This window comes from Miniopterus natalensis, chromosome 15 (genome assembly GCF_054644295.1).
Source record: "Miniopterus natalensis isolate mMinNat1 chromosome 15, mMinNat1.hap1, whole genome shotgun sequence".
Classification (NCBI taxonomy): domain Eukaryota; kingdom Metazoa; phylum Chordata; class Mammalia; order Chiroptera; family Miniopteridae; genus Miniopterus; species Miniopterus natalensis.
The window spans coordinates 3,954,884-3,972,730 of NC_142095.1; the positions used below are offsets into that span (position 1 = coordinate 3,954,884).

The 17,847-nt window shown below is 44.7% G+C and overlaps 1 protein-coding gene across 2 annotated transcripts; it reads left to right on the forward strand.

The window, feature by feature from the left end:
- Nucleotides 1-207: 207 nt before the first annotated feature.
- IP6K2 (inositol hexakisphosphate kinase 2) lies at nucleotides 208-16,885 on the forward strand. Of its 2 annotated transcripts, XM_087824766.1 has the most exons (7): nucleotides 208-266; nucleotides 9,662-9,993; nucleotides 11,781-11,849; nucleotides 11,964-12,186; nucleotides 12,979-13,154; nucleotides 15,568-15,743; nucleotides 16,118-16,885. In XM_087824766.1, the coding sequence occupies exons 2-7, from the start codon at nucleotides 9,792-9,794 to the stop codon at nucleotides 16,616-16,618; spliced, it is 1,347 nt and encodes a 448-aa protein (XP_087680892.1). In that variant the 5' UTR covers nucleotides 208-266; nucleotides 9,662-9,791; the 3' UTR covers nucleotides 16,619-16,885. The 2 variants fall into 2 exon arrangements, with proteins under 2 accessions (XP_087680892.1, XP_016058312.1); XM_016202826.2 differs by lacking the exon at nucleotides 11,781-11,849.
- The last annotated feature ends 962 nt before the right edge of the window (nucleotides 16,886-17,847 follow it).

A 17,847-nucleotide genomic window follows, 5' to 3' on the forward strand; every position in this document is an offset into this window, starting at 1 on the left:
CTGACCTCCTTGCACACCCTTCCAGTGACGTAAGCAAGGCCCCGCCCCGTGCCCCGCCCATCCCGGAAGTCACTGAGGAGAATCCTGGCACCCTAGCAACAGCGCTTTTCGGACCACCCAATCCACGAGCCGAGCTCCCGGTGCGAGCCAATAGCGAGGGTCGCCGGGAGCGAGGCGTAGGGGGCGGGTCTCGGCCAGGCCGCCGCCATCTTGATGGGAGACAAACAATAGAACGGAAGCACCCCAGGACAGGGCTGAGGCCGCAGGTAACGCCCGCTTTGCCGTGCCGACGGCTTTGTTTCCCCGGAGCTTTGAGGGAGGGCTTCTCCGTGCCGTTGTGGGGTGAGGTCTCCGGTCATTAGGGGTATCCCCGGGTTATTTGGGGAGGGGCTTTTGCTATAATGGCGGGGGTGGGGGTGGGAAAGTCCAAGGGTCTTTGTGGGGCGGTATTTCGCCGGGTCATTTGAGAGAGACGTTATTTCTTCAGGTTATTGGAGGAGATCTACCCTGGTTTTGAGGGGCAGAATCTTCCCTGGTCGTTGGCGGGGTCTCCCGGATATTTGCGGGTTTCAGGATCTCCGTCTGTCATTGAGGAAGTCTTCTCGGGTCTTTGGGGGAGCAAGGTGTCCCGGGTCATTGGGGTCAGTGTCTCCCCAGGACAGTGGTGTTCATGATCTCCAGGTTTATTGAGGGGTCTCTTTGAGTGTTTGGGTGGAGGAGTCAACCAGCGCCTCAGGTACGTTTGTTTACCTGGGGCCGGTAGATGTGCAGCCATTTTGAGTGTTGAATGGCAGTTGGGCCTGTCAGCTGCTGTCTGGTGAGGAAATCTGCACACTTAACCTTATTATCCAAAAAAGCCCTAAAATGGATCAGAGGACGCTTTCTATTTTTTAAAAAATATATTTTTATTGATTTTTAGAGAGAGAGGAAGGGAGAGGGAGAGAGAGAAACATCGATGGGTTGCCTCTTCTGCACGCCCGGACCCCGGATGGAGCCCCAGACCCCGGATGGAGCCCCAACCCGGGCGTGTGCCCTGACCGGGATCCAGTGGGAGACCTTCTGCAGTAGGACTCTCAACCAGCTGAGCCACACCGGCCAGGGCAGAGGATGTGTCTTTATAATAAGCCTCGCCGTAGGTGGGGCTCTCAGTTCTTTCACGTTTGATTAGAGACTGCTTTTGTTTTTTGCATCTAATGCTTTGTTTCATGTTACCATGTTATTCGGTCTCATATTAAGAAAGGCTGCATTAGCAGAAAAATGAGTCCAAATGAGAAAATGTAGAAACCAGTACAATCTACTGCTCTTAAATGCCTGGGGAAATAGAACTAGTCACTGCTTGGAGTGAAACATTTTGATAGTGCCCCGGTCGGGTGGCTCAGTTGGTTGGAGCATCCGCCCTTACACCAAAAGGTTGCAGTTTGATCTTGGTTGGACATGTAGGGGAGGCAGCTGATCCATGTTTCTCTCTCACATAGATGTTCCTCTTTCTCTCCTCCTTCTCTCTAAAATCAATAAAAACATATCCTCCAGTGAGGGTAAAAAGAAAACCACACACAGCATTTTGATAGAAAGATGTACATAGAACAAGAATAAAATAAAATTTGGAAGAATAGTTTTAAGAAAAAGTACTGAAACTTTTGAGAAGCGGTAACAATAATGTTGCAGATAACCAGTTTTATTATAGCTTTTATAAAGCACCATGATTACAGTAATTTTGATGAATCCTAGTATGTAAAATGTTTGTTGTACTTGCATTTTTAGCAGGGTAACATTTTAAGTGAGCTAAGATGCTTATTTACATAGGTTGCTGCTGCGGAGTTTGTATAATTGCATCCTGTAACCTAGTGTTAAGTATTTAAAGAGAAATTTCAGGGTGGTGTTATTGTTTTAATTTTAGCTACTATCAGAATTAGAAAGTGGGCAGAATGAATGCTCTTTCATATTTGACGTAATAGGCCAAGTTGATCGCTTAGTAACTTTTTCTTTGGGGGACGTCATTCGAACTGTTTAACTGTTACTCCAATTGGTCTACCTGCTTTGTGACTTTAGAGTAGAATTAACAGGAGTTATTAGAAATCAAGCGAACGAGAACTAGGATTAGTTTAGCACATGTAATGGACCTTTTTTTGGTTTCAACGCTTCCAAAGTGACAGACAGGTGCACTGTATACCTGTATACCAGCCCTGTGTCTGACTGAGCAGTGGAATGTGTGAGGAAGGAACACCGCTGGCTGATGAACCTTGCCGGTTTCCCTTGCAGAAGGGTGCCAGAGCTTTCTGTAAGCACCAGAGATGTCACTGGTATCTAGGCAACTGGGTTGAGCCTGAGCCTCCCTGAGGCTGGCTTGCTGAGGTGAAAATTTTCCATTGTTTGGCTCATAAAGGGGATGCACTGGGGAAGAATATTCCCTTTAAGTAAAGTTGTTTTACCTAGTGAGATAATCACCTTAAACATATTTTTGCATAGTAGAAAGTAAGCAGATGATTACACTCATGATTACATTTTAAAGCATGTTTTTGTTTTTAAAATAAATTCTATTTCTGCCTATTTGCATACCAAGTAATAAAAGTCACAAGTAGTATTAGTATTTTGCAAAATATTCCAACGGCAAGGAAAGGTCCTTTTCCCCCCAAATTGAGTCCATCTCTAAAGGAAAAGATAGTATCCTGCCCTAGCCCATTTGGCTCAGTGGTTAGAGAGTTGGCCTGCAGACTGAAGGGTCCCGGGTTTGATTCCGATCAAAGGCACGTCCCTGGCCCTGGTCGGGGTGCATGCGGGAGGCAGCCAATCGATGTTTCTCTCTCTCTCCCTTCCACTCTCTCTGAAAAGCAATGGGAAAAATATCCTCGGATGAGGATTTAAAAAAAAAAGAGACTGTCCTAAGATGCTGCATAGTTGGTTTGGGTTTATTACCCATCACCAACTTCTGAAGTTACCAACTTTTAGCCAATCCTGTTTGTTCTACACTCTGCCTTCGTCCCCCTGCTTTTTAAAAAAGCTGAATTTGCCTGGCCGAGTGTGGCTCAGTGGTTGAACATCAACCTAGGATCCAGGAGATCGAGGTTCGATTCCTGGTCAGAGCACGTGCCGGGGTTGCGGACTCGATCCCCATTCTGGGGCGTGTGGGAAGCATCTGATCAATGACAACTCTCTCATTGACATTTCAACTCTCTCCCTCTCCCTTCCTCTCTCTGAAATCAATAAAGACGATATATATTTTTTAAAAGCTGAATTTTTAAGGAAGATTTTCCCTAAAACGTGTTATATTCATAAATATTTTATTGAATATCTCTAAGAGACAAGGAACTACCCACAGTATCTGTAATACCACTTTTCTACCTAAAAAGACAATGATAATTCCTTAATTAAAAAAATTATCCAGCCCTAGCCAGTGTGGCTTGGTTGGAGCATTGGCCCATACACCGAAAGGTCGTGGGTTCAATTCCCAGTCAGGGTGCATACCTAGGTTGCAGGTTTGGTCCCTGGTTGGGTGCATATGGCAACTGACAGATGTTTCTCTCACATTGATGTCTGTCTGTCTGTCTCTATTCCTCCCTCCCTCCCTCTCCCCCTCCCCTTTCCCTTCTTCTCTTTCTCAAATATCAATTTTTAAAAAAGCATGTTGAGAAAAAAAATAAGAAAGAATTTTGGAACATACAAAAAACTGAAGAGAAGGGAGTAATGAAGTACAGGCAGATCCAGGTCTTGTGGTACCCAAAGTTAATTTAATGTTAGGTAAATATATTATTTATATATTTATTAATTATCCTCACCCAAGGATATGTTTTTTTATTGATTTTAGAGAGAGAGAGGAAGGAGGGCGGGGGGGGGCTTTGATATGAGAGAGAAACATCAATCGGTTGCCTTTTGTATGTGCCCCTACCTGGGACTGAACCCACAAACTAGACATGTGCCCGGCCTGGGAGTCGAACCCTCAACCTTTTGGTGTATAGGACAATGCTCCAACCAACTGAGCCACCTGGCCAGGGTGAGGGGCGGCTCCTGTGGATGTAGTGAATTGGGAAGCCCTCAATAAAGAGGTGACATTTGCATAAAGAGCTGAAGGAGGTAGGAGTGGACCAAGCAGAGGGAATGGCAAGTGTAACACCCCTAGAGGCAGGTGTATGCCAGGCGTGTTTGAGAAATAACTAGGAAGCCAATATAAATGGAGCAGATTTGATGTTGATTTTTCTTTCCTTATGGGTGTTCCACAGAAAGGCTTATTGGACCTATGCTTCTGTTCTGTTTGTGTGTAAAGGATGCTTTTCTTTATATAAATGAAAAAGATAACTATGCAACTGGTAGAAGTGTGCTAGTATTAATACCCTGATAAAAATTAGCCTTTCAAAGTGAGCAGATAGCTTTAAGATTAGCAGTGGGCTTCATGAATTTATGAGGGAAAACATGGCTGTCCCTGAAAGCCTGTAGCATCAGGGAGTATCTTCACTGAAAAGAAGCCCTTACTTTGACCAAGATGGTGACTCCAGGCTGACCTTGGTATGAGTGATGCAAGATACTCAATGTGAGGCAAATGAGACCAGTTAGAATGAATGGGAAGGTAAATATCAGCCAGTGCATTTGTATGTAGAAAATATTATACTGCTGTTATGATCTTTTTAATTATAATATTTTCTGATTATTAAAATAATACATAATTATGAAACATATGTAAGTTCAAAAATGTATAAGTAAAAATTTAATCCCTTTATTGAAGTACAACTTCTATACAGTAATATCAATTTTAAGTCTGTAATTTGATGAGTTTTGACAAATTTATGCACTCATATAATTACTGTCCCACTGACAGCATAGAATATATTCATTACTTCTAAAAGTTCTCTTGGGTTCCTTTGCAGCCAGTCCTATTCCCCTACCTCTGCCTCCTGGCAACTGCTTATCTGCTACTATAGTTTTACTTTTTCTAGAATTTCATACAAATGGAATTGTGCAGCATATCTTTCGTCACCGACTTTTTCCATCTAACATAATGCTCTTGTGATTAATCTTTGTTTTGCATGTATCAATACATTGCTTTTCATGACTATTCCATTATACAGATACACAATATACCACTGTTTATTCCTTCACCTATTTGATGGACATTTGGGTGGTTTTCACCTTTTGGCTGTTGTGAATAGTGCTTCTATGAACGTTCAGGTATAATTCTTTGTGTAACATTTTTCTTTATTTCTCTTAGGTAAATAGCTATGAGAAAGATTGCTGGGTCATATAATAAGTATATGTTTAACTTTATAAGAAACTGCCAAATTGTTTTCCAAAGTTGTATCTTTTTGTATTTCTACCAGCAGTGTTTGAGAGTTCCAGTGATTGACCCTGGTTGGTGGAGTTGTGGGGTGTGCGTGGATATGTGCAGATGCCAGGCAGTAGCTCTGGGGCTCATGGGAGAGCTCACGGAGAGGAGGCTTAGGGTAATAAGGGTTGTTTTCCACTATCGGGCTAGTGTGCCTCACATCATCCCCTGTGATTACCCACAGGCTTTTCTTGAGGCAGAGTATGCAGCCCCAGCAGCAGATCCCATTTGTAGCCTCATTAATTAAACTCCAGATGTGTGAGCTAAGGACCCAGGGGCTCTCATTTTAAAAGTTAAGAATATTAAGGCATTGTTTCCAGTAGATACTGAAACCAATTTAATAGATTTAGGGGAGTGGGCTGTGGGGAAAAGCTGTGTCCTAGCCTAGTATGAATCCTGCTCTGTGTTCCTTACCTGTTCATAGTTTCATGGACAATGTGTGAGGCAATATAGAAAGTTAAATAGATCCTAAATCTGAAGCCAGTTTTTAATGGTATTCCGATCTCCCTAGGTACAGGCCTATCCATTGCATGGACTTGACAGTAACCATTACTACTCCAGGATTCTTGGGAAACTTGGCCTTAGACCTTAAATGTTTAAAAACCATTAAGAGACCCTGCTGCTCAAACCATATGTGGAACAGGAGAGAGTAGCAGGTGAGGCAGAGCAGATGCTTTGGGTGCTTTTCTTTTGAGGCTACTAGAGAAGTTGATCTGTGTAGTCACTGGAAAGTTGATCTTTCATTTTCCTACAGGGATAGGACCTGTAAGGGCCCCGAGAACAAAAGCTCCACTTCTTTGTCTGCAACCCCAAATGTGATAAATATGTTGTATATTGAAGTCATACTTATGTTCATATTGAGATACTGAACATAATTGAAATAAAAGAATCACAAAACAGGATTCACCTTATTATGTGCAATGCACTGATATTTACTTGTTTTTCCTTTTTGATTAAAACACTCATTACACACCCCACGGAGTAGAGATCTACTCCAGGCCTCTCCTCTCCGTTTTACAGACCAGAAAACAAGTTTGTAAAATTCAGAGGGAGCCAGGGACTTGGAGACTTTCTCCAAGTAATCGAGTCACCTCACTAAAGGATAATTCTGCCTCACATTTGGGAGTTTCCTCTGTTGTCAGACTTGGCTCAGGTGAGAATGAGCCTTATTTTTCTTGCCTCTCTGCTGAAGGTGATGATTCTTCTCCAGGGAACAGTGTCCTGTGGACTGCCAGAGTTGGGTGCTTAGAGGAGGGTGGCAAAGTGCCACATCACACCCAGCAGCTAATGAGCACACTGAGGACCTGGGAGAGGAGGAGGTAGGGACCCTAACCGGGCCTTTCAGCCTCCAGCCACACCCATGAACCATACTCTATAGAGAGCTGCCACTAAGGACTAGTTTTTGTTTGTTTTAGATTTGTCATTGGCGATAGGGATGGATAAGAGATGTCTGGAAAGATATTTTTCCTAATTTAATACATTTAAGGAATTTTTTTTTAAACATATCTTTATTGATTTCAGAGAGAGGAAAGGAGGGGGAGAGAGAGAGATAGAAACATCAATGATGAGAGAGTCATTGATTGGCTGCCTAGCCCGCAACCCAGGCATGTTCCCTGACCGGGAATCGAACCCCATCGCCTGGATCCTAGGTCGATGCTCAACCGCTGAGCCACGCCCGCCCGGGGCCATTTAAGGAATCTTGAACAGAGCTGGAAAGGGATTTGTATTGTTGTTAGCATTGCTGTGATAACAAAAGCAATTTTACACGTTTATGAAAGGTTTTTGGATTATGTTTCTAAAGTATGGTCCATGAGGAGTGTCATATACTTTCACAATTTTTGTGCCTGGGTACTGGCAGTCTGACCATGAGTCAGTCAGTAAGTAGGTTTCCTTTGGCATTGCTCTTACTCAAGAGGTCTTTTAGAAGAGTGAACTACTCTCCGCAGACCTAGAGCAGGGGCTTGTGTGGCCAAGCATCTCAGAGCTCCACCTTATGGAGAGAGTCTGGAATGGCTGGAATGTCCTCATCCTTATAGCTGATTGCCTGTGTTGTGTTTTGGGACTCTTCTTAGCGCATGCCCTCCTGAGAGCTTCTCTGATGATGAAAAGGTAGTGCCAAGTGAGAAATCAGGACCTTTGGTTTTCTGCTTTTTGCGTATAGGGAAGCTTATTGATTCCTTGGGTCCCGTTGGGGCCCACAGTTGGTTCTCTCTGGAAGGAAGAAATTAACACCAGTTTAAACTCTCTAAAAGGCTATATAAAGTCATGTGCCACATAATGACGTTTTGGTTAACAACAGACCACATATATGATGACTGTCCCATGAGATTATAAGAGCTGAAAAATTCCTGTCACCTAGTGACCTGTAGCTGTGTTAACATTATAGCACAACACATTACTCACGTGTTTGTGGTGATGCTGGTGTAAACAAGCCTGCTGCCAATGGTATAAAAGTATAGCACATACAATTATGTACAGTGCATAATACTTAACAATGATAATAAATGACTGTCAGTGGTTTATATATTTACTGTACTATACTTTTTATCATTATTTTAGAGTGTACTCTTTCTACTTATTTTTTAAAAAGCACAAAGGTTTGCTGTAAAAAGTATGCGTAGTATGCCAGCAGCAGCCTCATACACCTTGTGTTTACGGTGCCTCTTGATTGCATAATTTTCTCTTGTGCTTGATTTAATCTCATGTTGTTTTGCACAGTATAGCCTAGGAGCAATAGTCTATACCATATAACCTAGGTGTGTAGTAGGCTGTACCATCCTAGGTTTGTGTAAGTGCACTCTGATGTTCGCACAATGACAAAATTGCCTAATGGTGCATTTCTCAGAATGTACCCTTGTTGTTAAGTGGTGCATGACTGTATTTTATAAATAGGAATTATAAATACACAGTGAAAGCACTCATAGGATAAGCCAAATGTTGCAAGTACATAGGAGTGCTATACCAAGGCAGAAACTCTGTGCCCTAGTGTCAGCCATGTGGGAGCAGGCAACAGATTGAGGTTCATTTGGGAGCTGTGGCTTATTATCTCTTACCCTGGATGAGTTTCCTCACTTCCCCAAATCAGCTTCTTTGTTTGCAACAGGGACAGTAGTAGTATCTACCTCTTAGACAGTATTGTGAGGACTAAATAAGGTATGTTCCTGCAGCGAGCCTGGCACATAATAGGTGCTTTATCCACCTAGAGGACAAGCACGCACATCTCCAGCAGGCCATCCTCACCACTACCATCTCAGTTGGAGTCGTGGGAACCAGAGGAATACCCAGTAAGAAACCCTGTACTGATATGAAATGCAGCCCAAGCCCTGTAAGCAGTGCTAGTAGTGCCTGTGCAGCTCATAAACTACAGACAGAAAACAGGCATGCCCTGAAACTGTTAGCAGGTTCATAGAGATCCAGTGTGTATGGAAATGTGAAGTTAGGTGCACGGCCCTGGACCTCAGAGTGGGAGAAAGCTCTGGTTGCCTGAGGAGTGCAGCTTTGGTCTAAAGGTGTGTCCCAGCTTTTGGAGATCAGGATAGAACTGATAAAAATAGTTTGTGACCTAGAACACTGTGTATCTTTTTAAAGGGAGTTAGCCAGCCTTGATCAGTTGTTTTTAGATACAGACGTTAATCATTAAAGCTAGGCCTAAGCTCCACTGCTAATAAGGTTAATAGGGCTTGTCTTTGGCCTTGGGTAGGGCGGGGGTGTGTGTGGACACCCTGGGGGGGTAAATCTTACTAGATGGTGTGTGAGCAGTTTTTCCCTTTAAATGCATTTTATAAAAATATAATTAACGAGCAAGAGTGAACCCTAATATAAACTATGATGGTTTAGGTTCATCATTTGTAACAAATGTACTGGGAAATATTGATAATGGGGGAGGGTATACATATGTGGGAAATCTCTGTATCTTCCTCTTAATTTTGCCTTGAATCTAAAACTCTTTTTAAAAGTTTATTAAACAATATATAATTAATGAAGAGACTTGGACATCAATTACCTTAAGTTTAAAATTTATTAGAAAATAGTAAGACTCAATCTGAATATTAGGTTTGAAATTATTACTTTTCCTCCTTGTGGCTTCGCATTTTGCCCACTGCAGTGGCTAAGGTGGGCCGTTTAGAAGCACATGGAGCCAGTCCCTGCCTGTAGGCATCCGGCCGCGCCCAGCAAAAGCTCTGGCTGTTTGTTTCTGCGGGTGGAGGCGGAGCCAGAGTGGGTGATGTGGGCTGGCTCCTGAGTGATCTCAGTCTGTTTGTCTTGCTGCTGGAGGAGGAGGGCTGCGACTCTAAGGCAGATGTGGTTCCCAGGCCACATCCAACTCCTGTCACTGTTTGCTTCCTGCAGAGTGTCCTGACCTGCACGACCAAGGAGCCAAGGCCAGACACACCAACACACAGACAGACGGCAGACGGAGGACGCGCTGGCCCCTGGACCCTGCCGCCTCCCCCTTCTCCCTGCTGCTTGCCCCTGGAGAATGAGCCCAGCCTTCAGGGCCATGGACGTGGAGCCCCGAGCCAAGGGTGTTCTGCTGGAGCCCTTTGTCCACCAGGTTGGGGGGCATTCTTGTGTGCTCCGCTTCAATGAGACAACTCTGTGCAAGCCCCTGGTCCCGAGGGAGCACCAGTTCTACGAGACTCTCCCAGCTGAGATGCGCAAATTCACTCCCCGGTACAAAGGTGAGCCCCCAACTGCTGGTAGGGGTCGCCAGCGCCTGGCGAGGAGATATGAGGCGATGTGAGGCAGGCGTTGTTGACCTCCATGGCAGCCATACTGGGAGCCCTCACCCCCTCCCACTCACTCTGTGTTTTCCCTCCTCCTCCTCCTCCTCCTCCTCCTCTTGGCCCTCAGCCCAGCACCTCACACCCTCAGTTTTCAAGCCCTGGTAAGATTGCTCAATTGTCTTTTGTTTTGTGGATTGTTTTTAGTTTATTTTGGTTTTTGGTGGAAGTGTAGTTGTGTTTTATGTTCAAGTGTCTCTTGATCACAGTAACCCATAGTCTCCATGGAGGGCCAGCGGGGAAGACTTTGGGAGGATTTTGCCCAGAATACTTGCCGCCTGCTTTTTGCCCTCCAGAAAACCAGAAGCCCTGGTGATTAGGTAGGCTTGGGAGCAGGGTTGAGTCAGATGGAATGCAGGAGTGGGAGGCTTGTGCTGATTAGCTGCAGCCCATTGCTGTTACGGAATGTCCCTGAAATTGTTATGTTACAGCAACCTTTTGATTCACATATGGTGACTCTGCCTTTTTATAATGCATTTTGGGGGGATATCAGTAGCCACTAGCATGGTGTGGTCTTTCCTGGGGAGGTGGGATCCTTTGTAAATCAAGGAAGAACCCATTAAGGAAAGTAATTTAAAATTTGTATTGCCTGATTATACAGAAGACTCTTGAACAACTTAGGTTCTTCTGGGACTGTTGAAACATACTCTTTGAAGACAGAATGTGCTGGGCACCTCTCTCTGTATTCTGAATATGCATGTGTGTTGTGGTGGGGGTGGGAGAGTTGGGGGCCCTCACTTGGTCCTTCTCTGTTGTTTTTTCCAGGACAAAGCCAAAGGCCCCTTGTTAGCTGGCCGCCCCTGCCCCCTTTTTTCCCCCTGGTTCTTTCCCCGTGGCCACAGGGAAGTGTGGTCCCCTGAATTCCCCACCCCGGCTCCTCTGCGCCCAGAGCCGGGGACCACCTCAGAAGTGTCGTCTCTCTCTCTGAGCACGCATTCCCCTGCAGCGGGCGGGCAGCAAGGACTGAGCAAATTGAGTGATCCTGGCCCAGAGAGGTCTGGGAGGAAAAGTGTTCAGCCAGTCGGTTGTAAGGCGCTCGTCGGCACCTGCTGAAATGCTGCCACTTGACAAACCCCTCCTCAAAGACTGACTAATTACATGGCAGGTTCTAGAGACTGAAGGGGGGGAGAGCTGCTTTCAAGGCTGCCACACATCTGTGCTCCCAGCTCAGCCCTGTTTGCCTTGTGTTTATTTTGTTCTTTTGTGACATGAGACCTCAAGAGACCAATAAAGTAATATTTGAGAAGGACAAAAAGGCTTGCGGCGCCCACCTGTATGGGGGTGCTGCAAGAAGCCTTTGCTAGGGTGTCTGTTGTGCTGTGTGGTTTGTTTTGTTTGCTCCTTTATATTGTTTTGCTTGCCCAGTCTCCCCTTACCCTTGGATGCTTCTTACCCCTCAGGCAAACCTGTGTTCCCTGTGTTCAGGCTCTGCTTTAAAGCAAGCCTCGAGGCCATCTGAGTTTGTGTTTAGGGCATTAAAAATTCCCTCAAGATATAAAGAGCAAATGTTTTTACATCTCTCTTAGGATTAGAAGAATTACATAAAAATTAATAAACATTTTCAATGATGGAAAAATGTGTCTTGTAATTCTTTGGCTCTTGCCTTGTTGAGTGCATCAGAGAGGAAGACTCTCGGCTGTGTTTGCTCCCTAATCGCTTGTCTTGTATGGTGTCATCTTTTCTAGCTGTTTTGATATTTGTTAGGTTTGCAGATGAGTTTGGGGCCTCTGGCAACATAGAGACTAAGGAACAGGGTAAGAAAAACACACAAATGTTACAATCATGTTATTTATAACACATGTGGAATTAAAAGTTTTCTCTGCTTCTTTGAAATTAAAAGTCCTCTCTGCTCCTCACCCCCCTTCCAGGTGTGGTATCTGTGCGCTTTGATGAAGATGAAGACAGGAACTTGTGTTTAATAGCATATCCATTAAAAGGGGACCATGGAACTGTGGACAGTGTAGACTGTTCAGATTGTGAACCAAAAAGTAAACTCCTAAGGTGGACAAACAAAAAACATCATGTCCTAGAAACAGAGAAGACCCCCAAGGACTGGGTGCGGCAGCACCGGAAGGAGGAGAAAATGAAGAGGTGGGTATAAACTGGACTCTGGGAGGACCTTGTTACAACTCAGTGCCCTAGCCCTAAGGACTCACTTCATGGACTTATGTAGGTGCCTTGTCCCTCAGTGGCCAGTTTTCCACATGGCATGCCCAGCTTTTCTGTAATTGACTCTGCATTAAATTATGCCATTTTGGGTAAATAGCTGTAGTGGGAGCTGTGAAAGAATTTAAGTCACTCATTCTTTTTGTGCCAGTCCCTGTGCTCCCCCCTGGGGATATAGCAGTAGTGACCAAGACAGCCGTCAGTTCAGGTTGGTCACAGATAGTCTGCTGGGTAACCCCTAAACTCAGAAATCCACCTAGGCAGGGCCTTCCAAGTGCCATACCTTGGCAGAGCTTGTAAAAATATAAATTGAAGTATGTATAATGTAGTTAAGTAGGCTTGCTTATTACCATGGTATTTCAATTCAGATTTCCCCAGTCTCCAGCATTCAGAGTCAGGGAACCTGAATGTACCAGAAGCCAGGGTGGTACTGCCTAGAAGAAGAGGGCAATGTAGGCTTCCTTGTGGGGCCAGTGGGGGAGGCAAAGGCTGTTCTTGCATCATAGAAAAACATGAGCTAGCCTCTTAATTAAAAAAACACACAAAACTTTCTTGACGTATAATATACATACGACATATACCTATTAAAAGTGTTTGATGTGTACCACCATTATCAAGACATCAAACTTCCCATCACTCCATAAAGTTCCTTTGTGTTTCTTTCGCCCTGAATTTTGATAAGACATTGTGATTTATTGACTCCTTATCTCTTTATAGCCATAAGTTAGAAGAAGAATTTGATTGGCTAAAGAAATCCGAAGTCTTGTACTACAGTGTCGAGAAAAAGGGGAATGTAAGTTCCCAGCTTAAACACTATAACACTTGGAGCATGAAATGTCACCAGCAACAGTTACAGAGAATGAAGGAGAATGCAAAACATCGCAACCAGTACAGTATCCTTTGTTGACAGAGCATCTCTATCTTGGGGAGAGGAGGGATAGGAGACCCTTGGAGCTTGGAGAGAAGGGTTGGAATTTTTAGTCATGGTTGTGCCTGGACGCTACTGTGTGATAGCCGTGGTTAAATACCATTTCCCTCAGGGCCAAGGGCTGGTCTGGGAATGCAGGTGGTAGGGCAGGGGGTTTAGGGGTTTTTTGGGGTGAGTGGCTTCTCATGGAGGGACCAGTCTGCATCGGGGGCCTTTCGCCTAGAATGCAAGGGACAGGTTCATGTTTTAGACTGCTACAGAAGTCCCCAAATAGTGGTTACCTGCCAAGGGCCCGGTTAGCGAGGACTGACCTGTCAGTCCTGGTTCTCCAGATTGGCACATGAAGAAAGCACAAGGTCATTTTTGTCCCCCTTCTTTTATCCGTTAAGTTCTGTGTTACTGATTTTTTTTAATCAGCTTAATGGATAAAAGAAGGGAAATTCCTCAGAATTGAGTGTTTTATTTATGTTTGTTTTATTTATTTTTAACATTTTTATTAGGGAAAAATTTAAACCTGTTAAAAATAGAACATGTTGAACCTTTAAGTACCAGTTACCCAGGTTCAGCAGGAAACCCACTCATGTAATTCTCTTGTCATGAGTATATACACCCAGCACCCCTGAGCTGAACTATGTCTGAGGCAAGTGTCAGCTATAACGTTGCACCTGTGTATACCTCGGCATGCATCTCTAAAAGATAAGGGTATTTTAAAACATTAATACCATTATTACTCCTTAAAAAGTAGACAATAATTCCTTACTATGAAATCCCTAGCTTCTGTCCACATTTTCCTAATTGTCTCATAAATAAGTTTTTATTGATAGTTTCTTTGAATGAGGATCCAGATGAGACTCACATGTTCATTTGATTGAAATGTTTTAGTCTTTTTAAATATCCCTGTTTTTTCTTCTTAGAAATTTCTTGCCAAAGAAACTGGGTCTTCTAGAGTTTCCACTATCTGGATTTTACTGATTACGTCCCTGCGGTGTCTTTTACATGTTATTTGTCTCCTCTGTTTCCATTAAGTTGATCATTTGATCTACAGGCTTGATCAGATTCAGGTTCAGTTTGAGGGGGATGGGGACCAGAGCCTCTCAGAGATGGTGTTGTATATATCCACCAGGAAGCACAGTGTTTAGTTGTCCTTTTCTTTTGTATTGTCATTGCCTTAGATCTGTTTTGTCATTAGATGACTTTCTAAATTTATCATTCCTTCATTCATTAGCTGGAATCCAGCTATAAAGAGAAACTTTTCCTCATCAACTACATGCTTATCCTGAGATAGTTTATATAGGAAACACAGGTTAAATTTTTATTTACTAGATATATATTTGGAATAATACATAGGTTTCTTAACATCCTCCAGAAGTGACCAGTGAGTTTTTTAACATCATTATCAATCCATGAATTTAAACATATTTGACATGTTTTAGTCCATTGCAGTTATCTATTGATGCTCAAATTGTTTCACATTTGGCTAGGGGGAGATTTTTAAAATAAGCTCCTGAGTCATTTTGACACAATCACAATAGTCTGTGATAGCTGTCTTACTTTCTGATATGGAATGAAGTCCAGGGTCATGTATGTTTCCTGCTCCAGATGTGAGTTTAATCATTCCTCTAAGGCATGGGTTGCAAACCTTTTCAGTTAAAGGGCCAAGTAGTATTTTAGGTTTTGCAACAATCTCTATCACAACTCTCACTGTAGCATGAAAGCAGCTATAGATAATAAATGGATGAGTATGGCTATATTCCAATAAAACTGTTTATGGTCACTGAGATTTGAATTTCATTTTCATGTGTCATGACGTGTTTTATATATATATATTTTATATATATATATATATATATAGCACCTCTTAAAAATGCAAGAACCATTCTTAGCTTACAGGTTGTATGTACAACAATGAGCAGGGGGCCACAGTTCACCAATCCCTGCTCTAGGAACACTGGTCTAGGGCTAGGGGTGCTCATACATTTGCTCATTGTTTCTAGACCTTTTCAGTGCATGCAGCTGGAAAAAACACATTTATTTTAAAGAGAAAACTTTTCATGAGTGCATACTGATGTCTCCAGTTCATATTTAAGGCTATAGGATTTACTGAATTTACTTGGTGTTCTGCTTTGTAATTTAGGCCAGTATGCTGTTGGACACTGGTCCCACACCTTGCTAAGTTGAGGAAATGGGGGAGTCCAGGCTTGTATTGAGTCTGACTCAGGCTGTTTTGGGGCTTCTTGTGTGAGAGATGGCAGGACTGACGGGGCACTCTATGGTCTTGGGCTTCTCTGGCGCTCTGTGCAGGTATTGTACCCTGGGAGTACCAAGGACCCATGCAGCAGCACCTCTTTAGAGGGTTTTTGTTTTCCTTAACCACTCAGAATTTATCTTACTGGAGAATCTGACTTCCCGGTATGAGGTGCCTTGTGTCTTGGACCTCAAGATGGGTACACGCCAGCATGGTGACGATGCTTCAGAAGAGAAGGCGGCCAACCAGATCCGAAAATGCCAGCAGAGCACATCTGCAGTCATCGGTGTGCGCCTGTGTGGCATGCAGGTGAGGGGAGAGCTGGTGCATGGTATGGGCTGGCTAAGTTGTCCAGTATCCTGGCATAGTCCTGTTTTCTCAAAAGATGCCAGATTTGCCTAAATCTAGCACTTTCCGGTTAGAAAAGAAAGCATTCATGCTTGGTGATCCCCTTCGGGGATGGCCTAGCTGGCTGAGTCCAAAGTCTGTGGACAGGAGGGAGGGGAAAGGCAAAAGCGTTAGGTCCTCTCCACCAACCATATACTGAACAGGGGGCTGGGGACAGAACCCAAGTCAAAGGGCTATATCCTTAGTGGGTGTTGATTGGAGAGGACAGCGTCTCCTGTGACTCAACAAGTTAAAGGATCTTATCCAGGCATGTTATTATCACAACCACTCCACAGGTGTACCAGGCGGGCAGTGGGCAACTCATGTTCATGAACAAGTACCATGGACGGAAGCTGTCGGTGCAGGGCTTTAAGGAGGCACTTTTCCAGTTCTTCCACAACGGGCGGTACCTGCGCCGTGAGCTCCTTGGCCCTGTGCTTAAGAAGCTGGCTGAGCTCAAGGCTGTGTTGGAGCGACAGGAGTCTTACCGCTTCTACTCAAGCTCCCTGCTAATCATCTATGATGGCAAGGAGCGGCCTGAGGTGGCCCTGGACTCAGATGCTGAGGACTTGGAGGACCTGTCAGAGGAGTCAGCCGATGAGTCTGCTGGTGCCTATGCCTTCAAGCCCATCGGCGCCAGCTCAGTGGACGTGCGCATGATCGACTTTGCACACACTACCTGCAGGCTGTATGGCGAGGACAGGGTGGTACACGAGGGCCAGGATGCTGGCTATATTTTTGGGCTCCAGAGCCTAATAGACATTGTCACAGAGATAACTGAGGAAAGTGGGGAGTGAGCTTGCTGACTGCACCAACACTTGACTCTCTGTGTCCCAGGCACAGCTGTGCTGTGTCAGGGAGGAAGCCAGTATGGCCAGGTGGTGGCCTCTGCAGCCTGGAGCTGATGCACAGAGGCCTCTGTGAGTCCCAGCCTGAGCCAGCCCCAACCACGCTCGGAGTCTTTATTTATTTTAAGTTTCTTCAACATTCCACATTTGATGATGCAGATACCTCTTTCTTCCCTGAGTGTAAATGTTCTAATACAAATCCTTTTGTTAATTGTACACAGTGCTGCTGTCATTCTTTTTTTTTTATTGAATTTATTGGGGTGATATTGGTTAATAAATATATAGATTTCAGGTATACAATTCTACAATACATCATCCATATATGGTATTGTGTGTTTACCACCCCAAGTGGAGTCTCCTTCCGTCACAGTTTTATCTCCCCTTTACCCTCTTCTCCCTCCCCCCTTCCATCTGGCTGCTGTCGTTCTTGTCAGAGGCAGGCAGCCAGCTCCCCTTCCAACCCTCAGAAGCCTCCTCACCATACTGTGACCTCCACCCTGGCCCAGCTGTATTCTCCTTGCCACCACCCCCACTCCATGGCCCTTAAAGTCACCACAGCCTCTTGGCTTGGTCCTCAGTCCCCTAACCTAGTACCCTGTGGTCACCCAAAAAGGAGCCCCACACATATAACAGCCAGGTGACTGGGGTCTGTGCCAGCCTAGTGTCTCAGCACCTCCTATGGAAAGAACTACGCTTGACTCTTGACAGGTCATTGCCCTCATGCAGCTTAAACCAAACCTGGCAGCAGCTATTTGGCTGGACATGATGTCAGAAGACCTGGAACCAGTATTGGGGCCTTAAGTAGCCACCAGACTCTGGTCTGTTGGCAGCAATGGGCTCTGTGGTAAAGGGTCCCAGGAGGTGGGTGTTAAATGAGGGGGTGTTCTGCACAGGTTGGTTCTCTTGGCTCACCCCCTGTTGCCACTACTACCCAGCCCTGGGCCCCACTGCAACTGTACCAGGCTCATCCTTCATGCAGCTCCAGCCAGGGCAGCCCCTAGGAGAGCTACTTGTGCTCTGCTAGGACGGTTTCTGGAAGGAGGATGTGTGGCAGGTCTTGAACTGCAGAACCAGACAACAGAGAGGAGGGCACAGACCCGGTGCCAAGAGGATAAGGCCTGGATGTGCAGTTTTAGCAGTCCCACCCCCTCCTGAACTTCCCAGCATCTTCTCTCCTA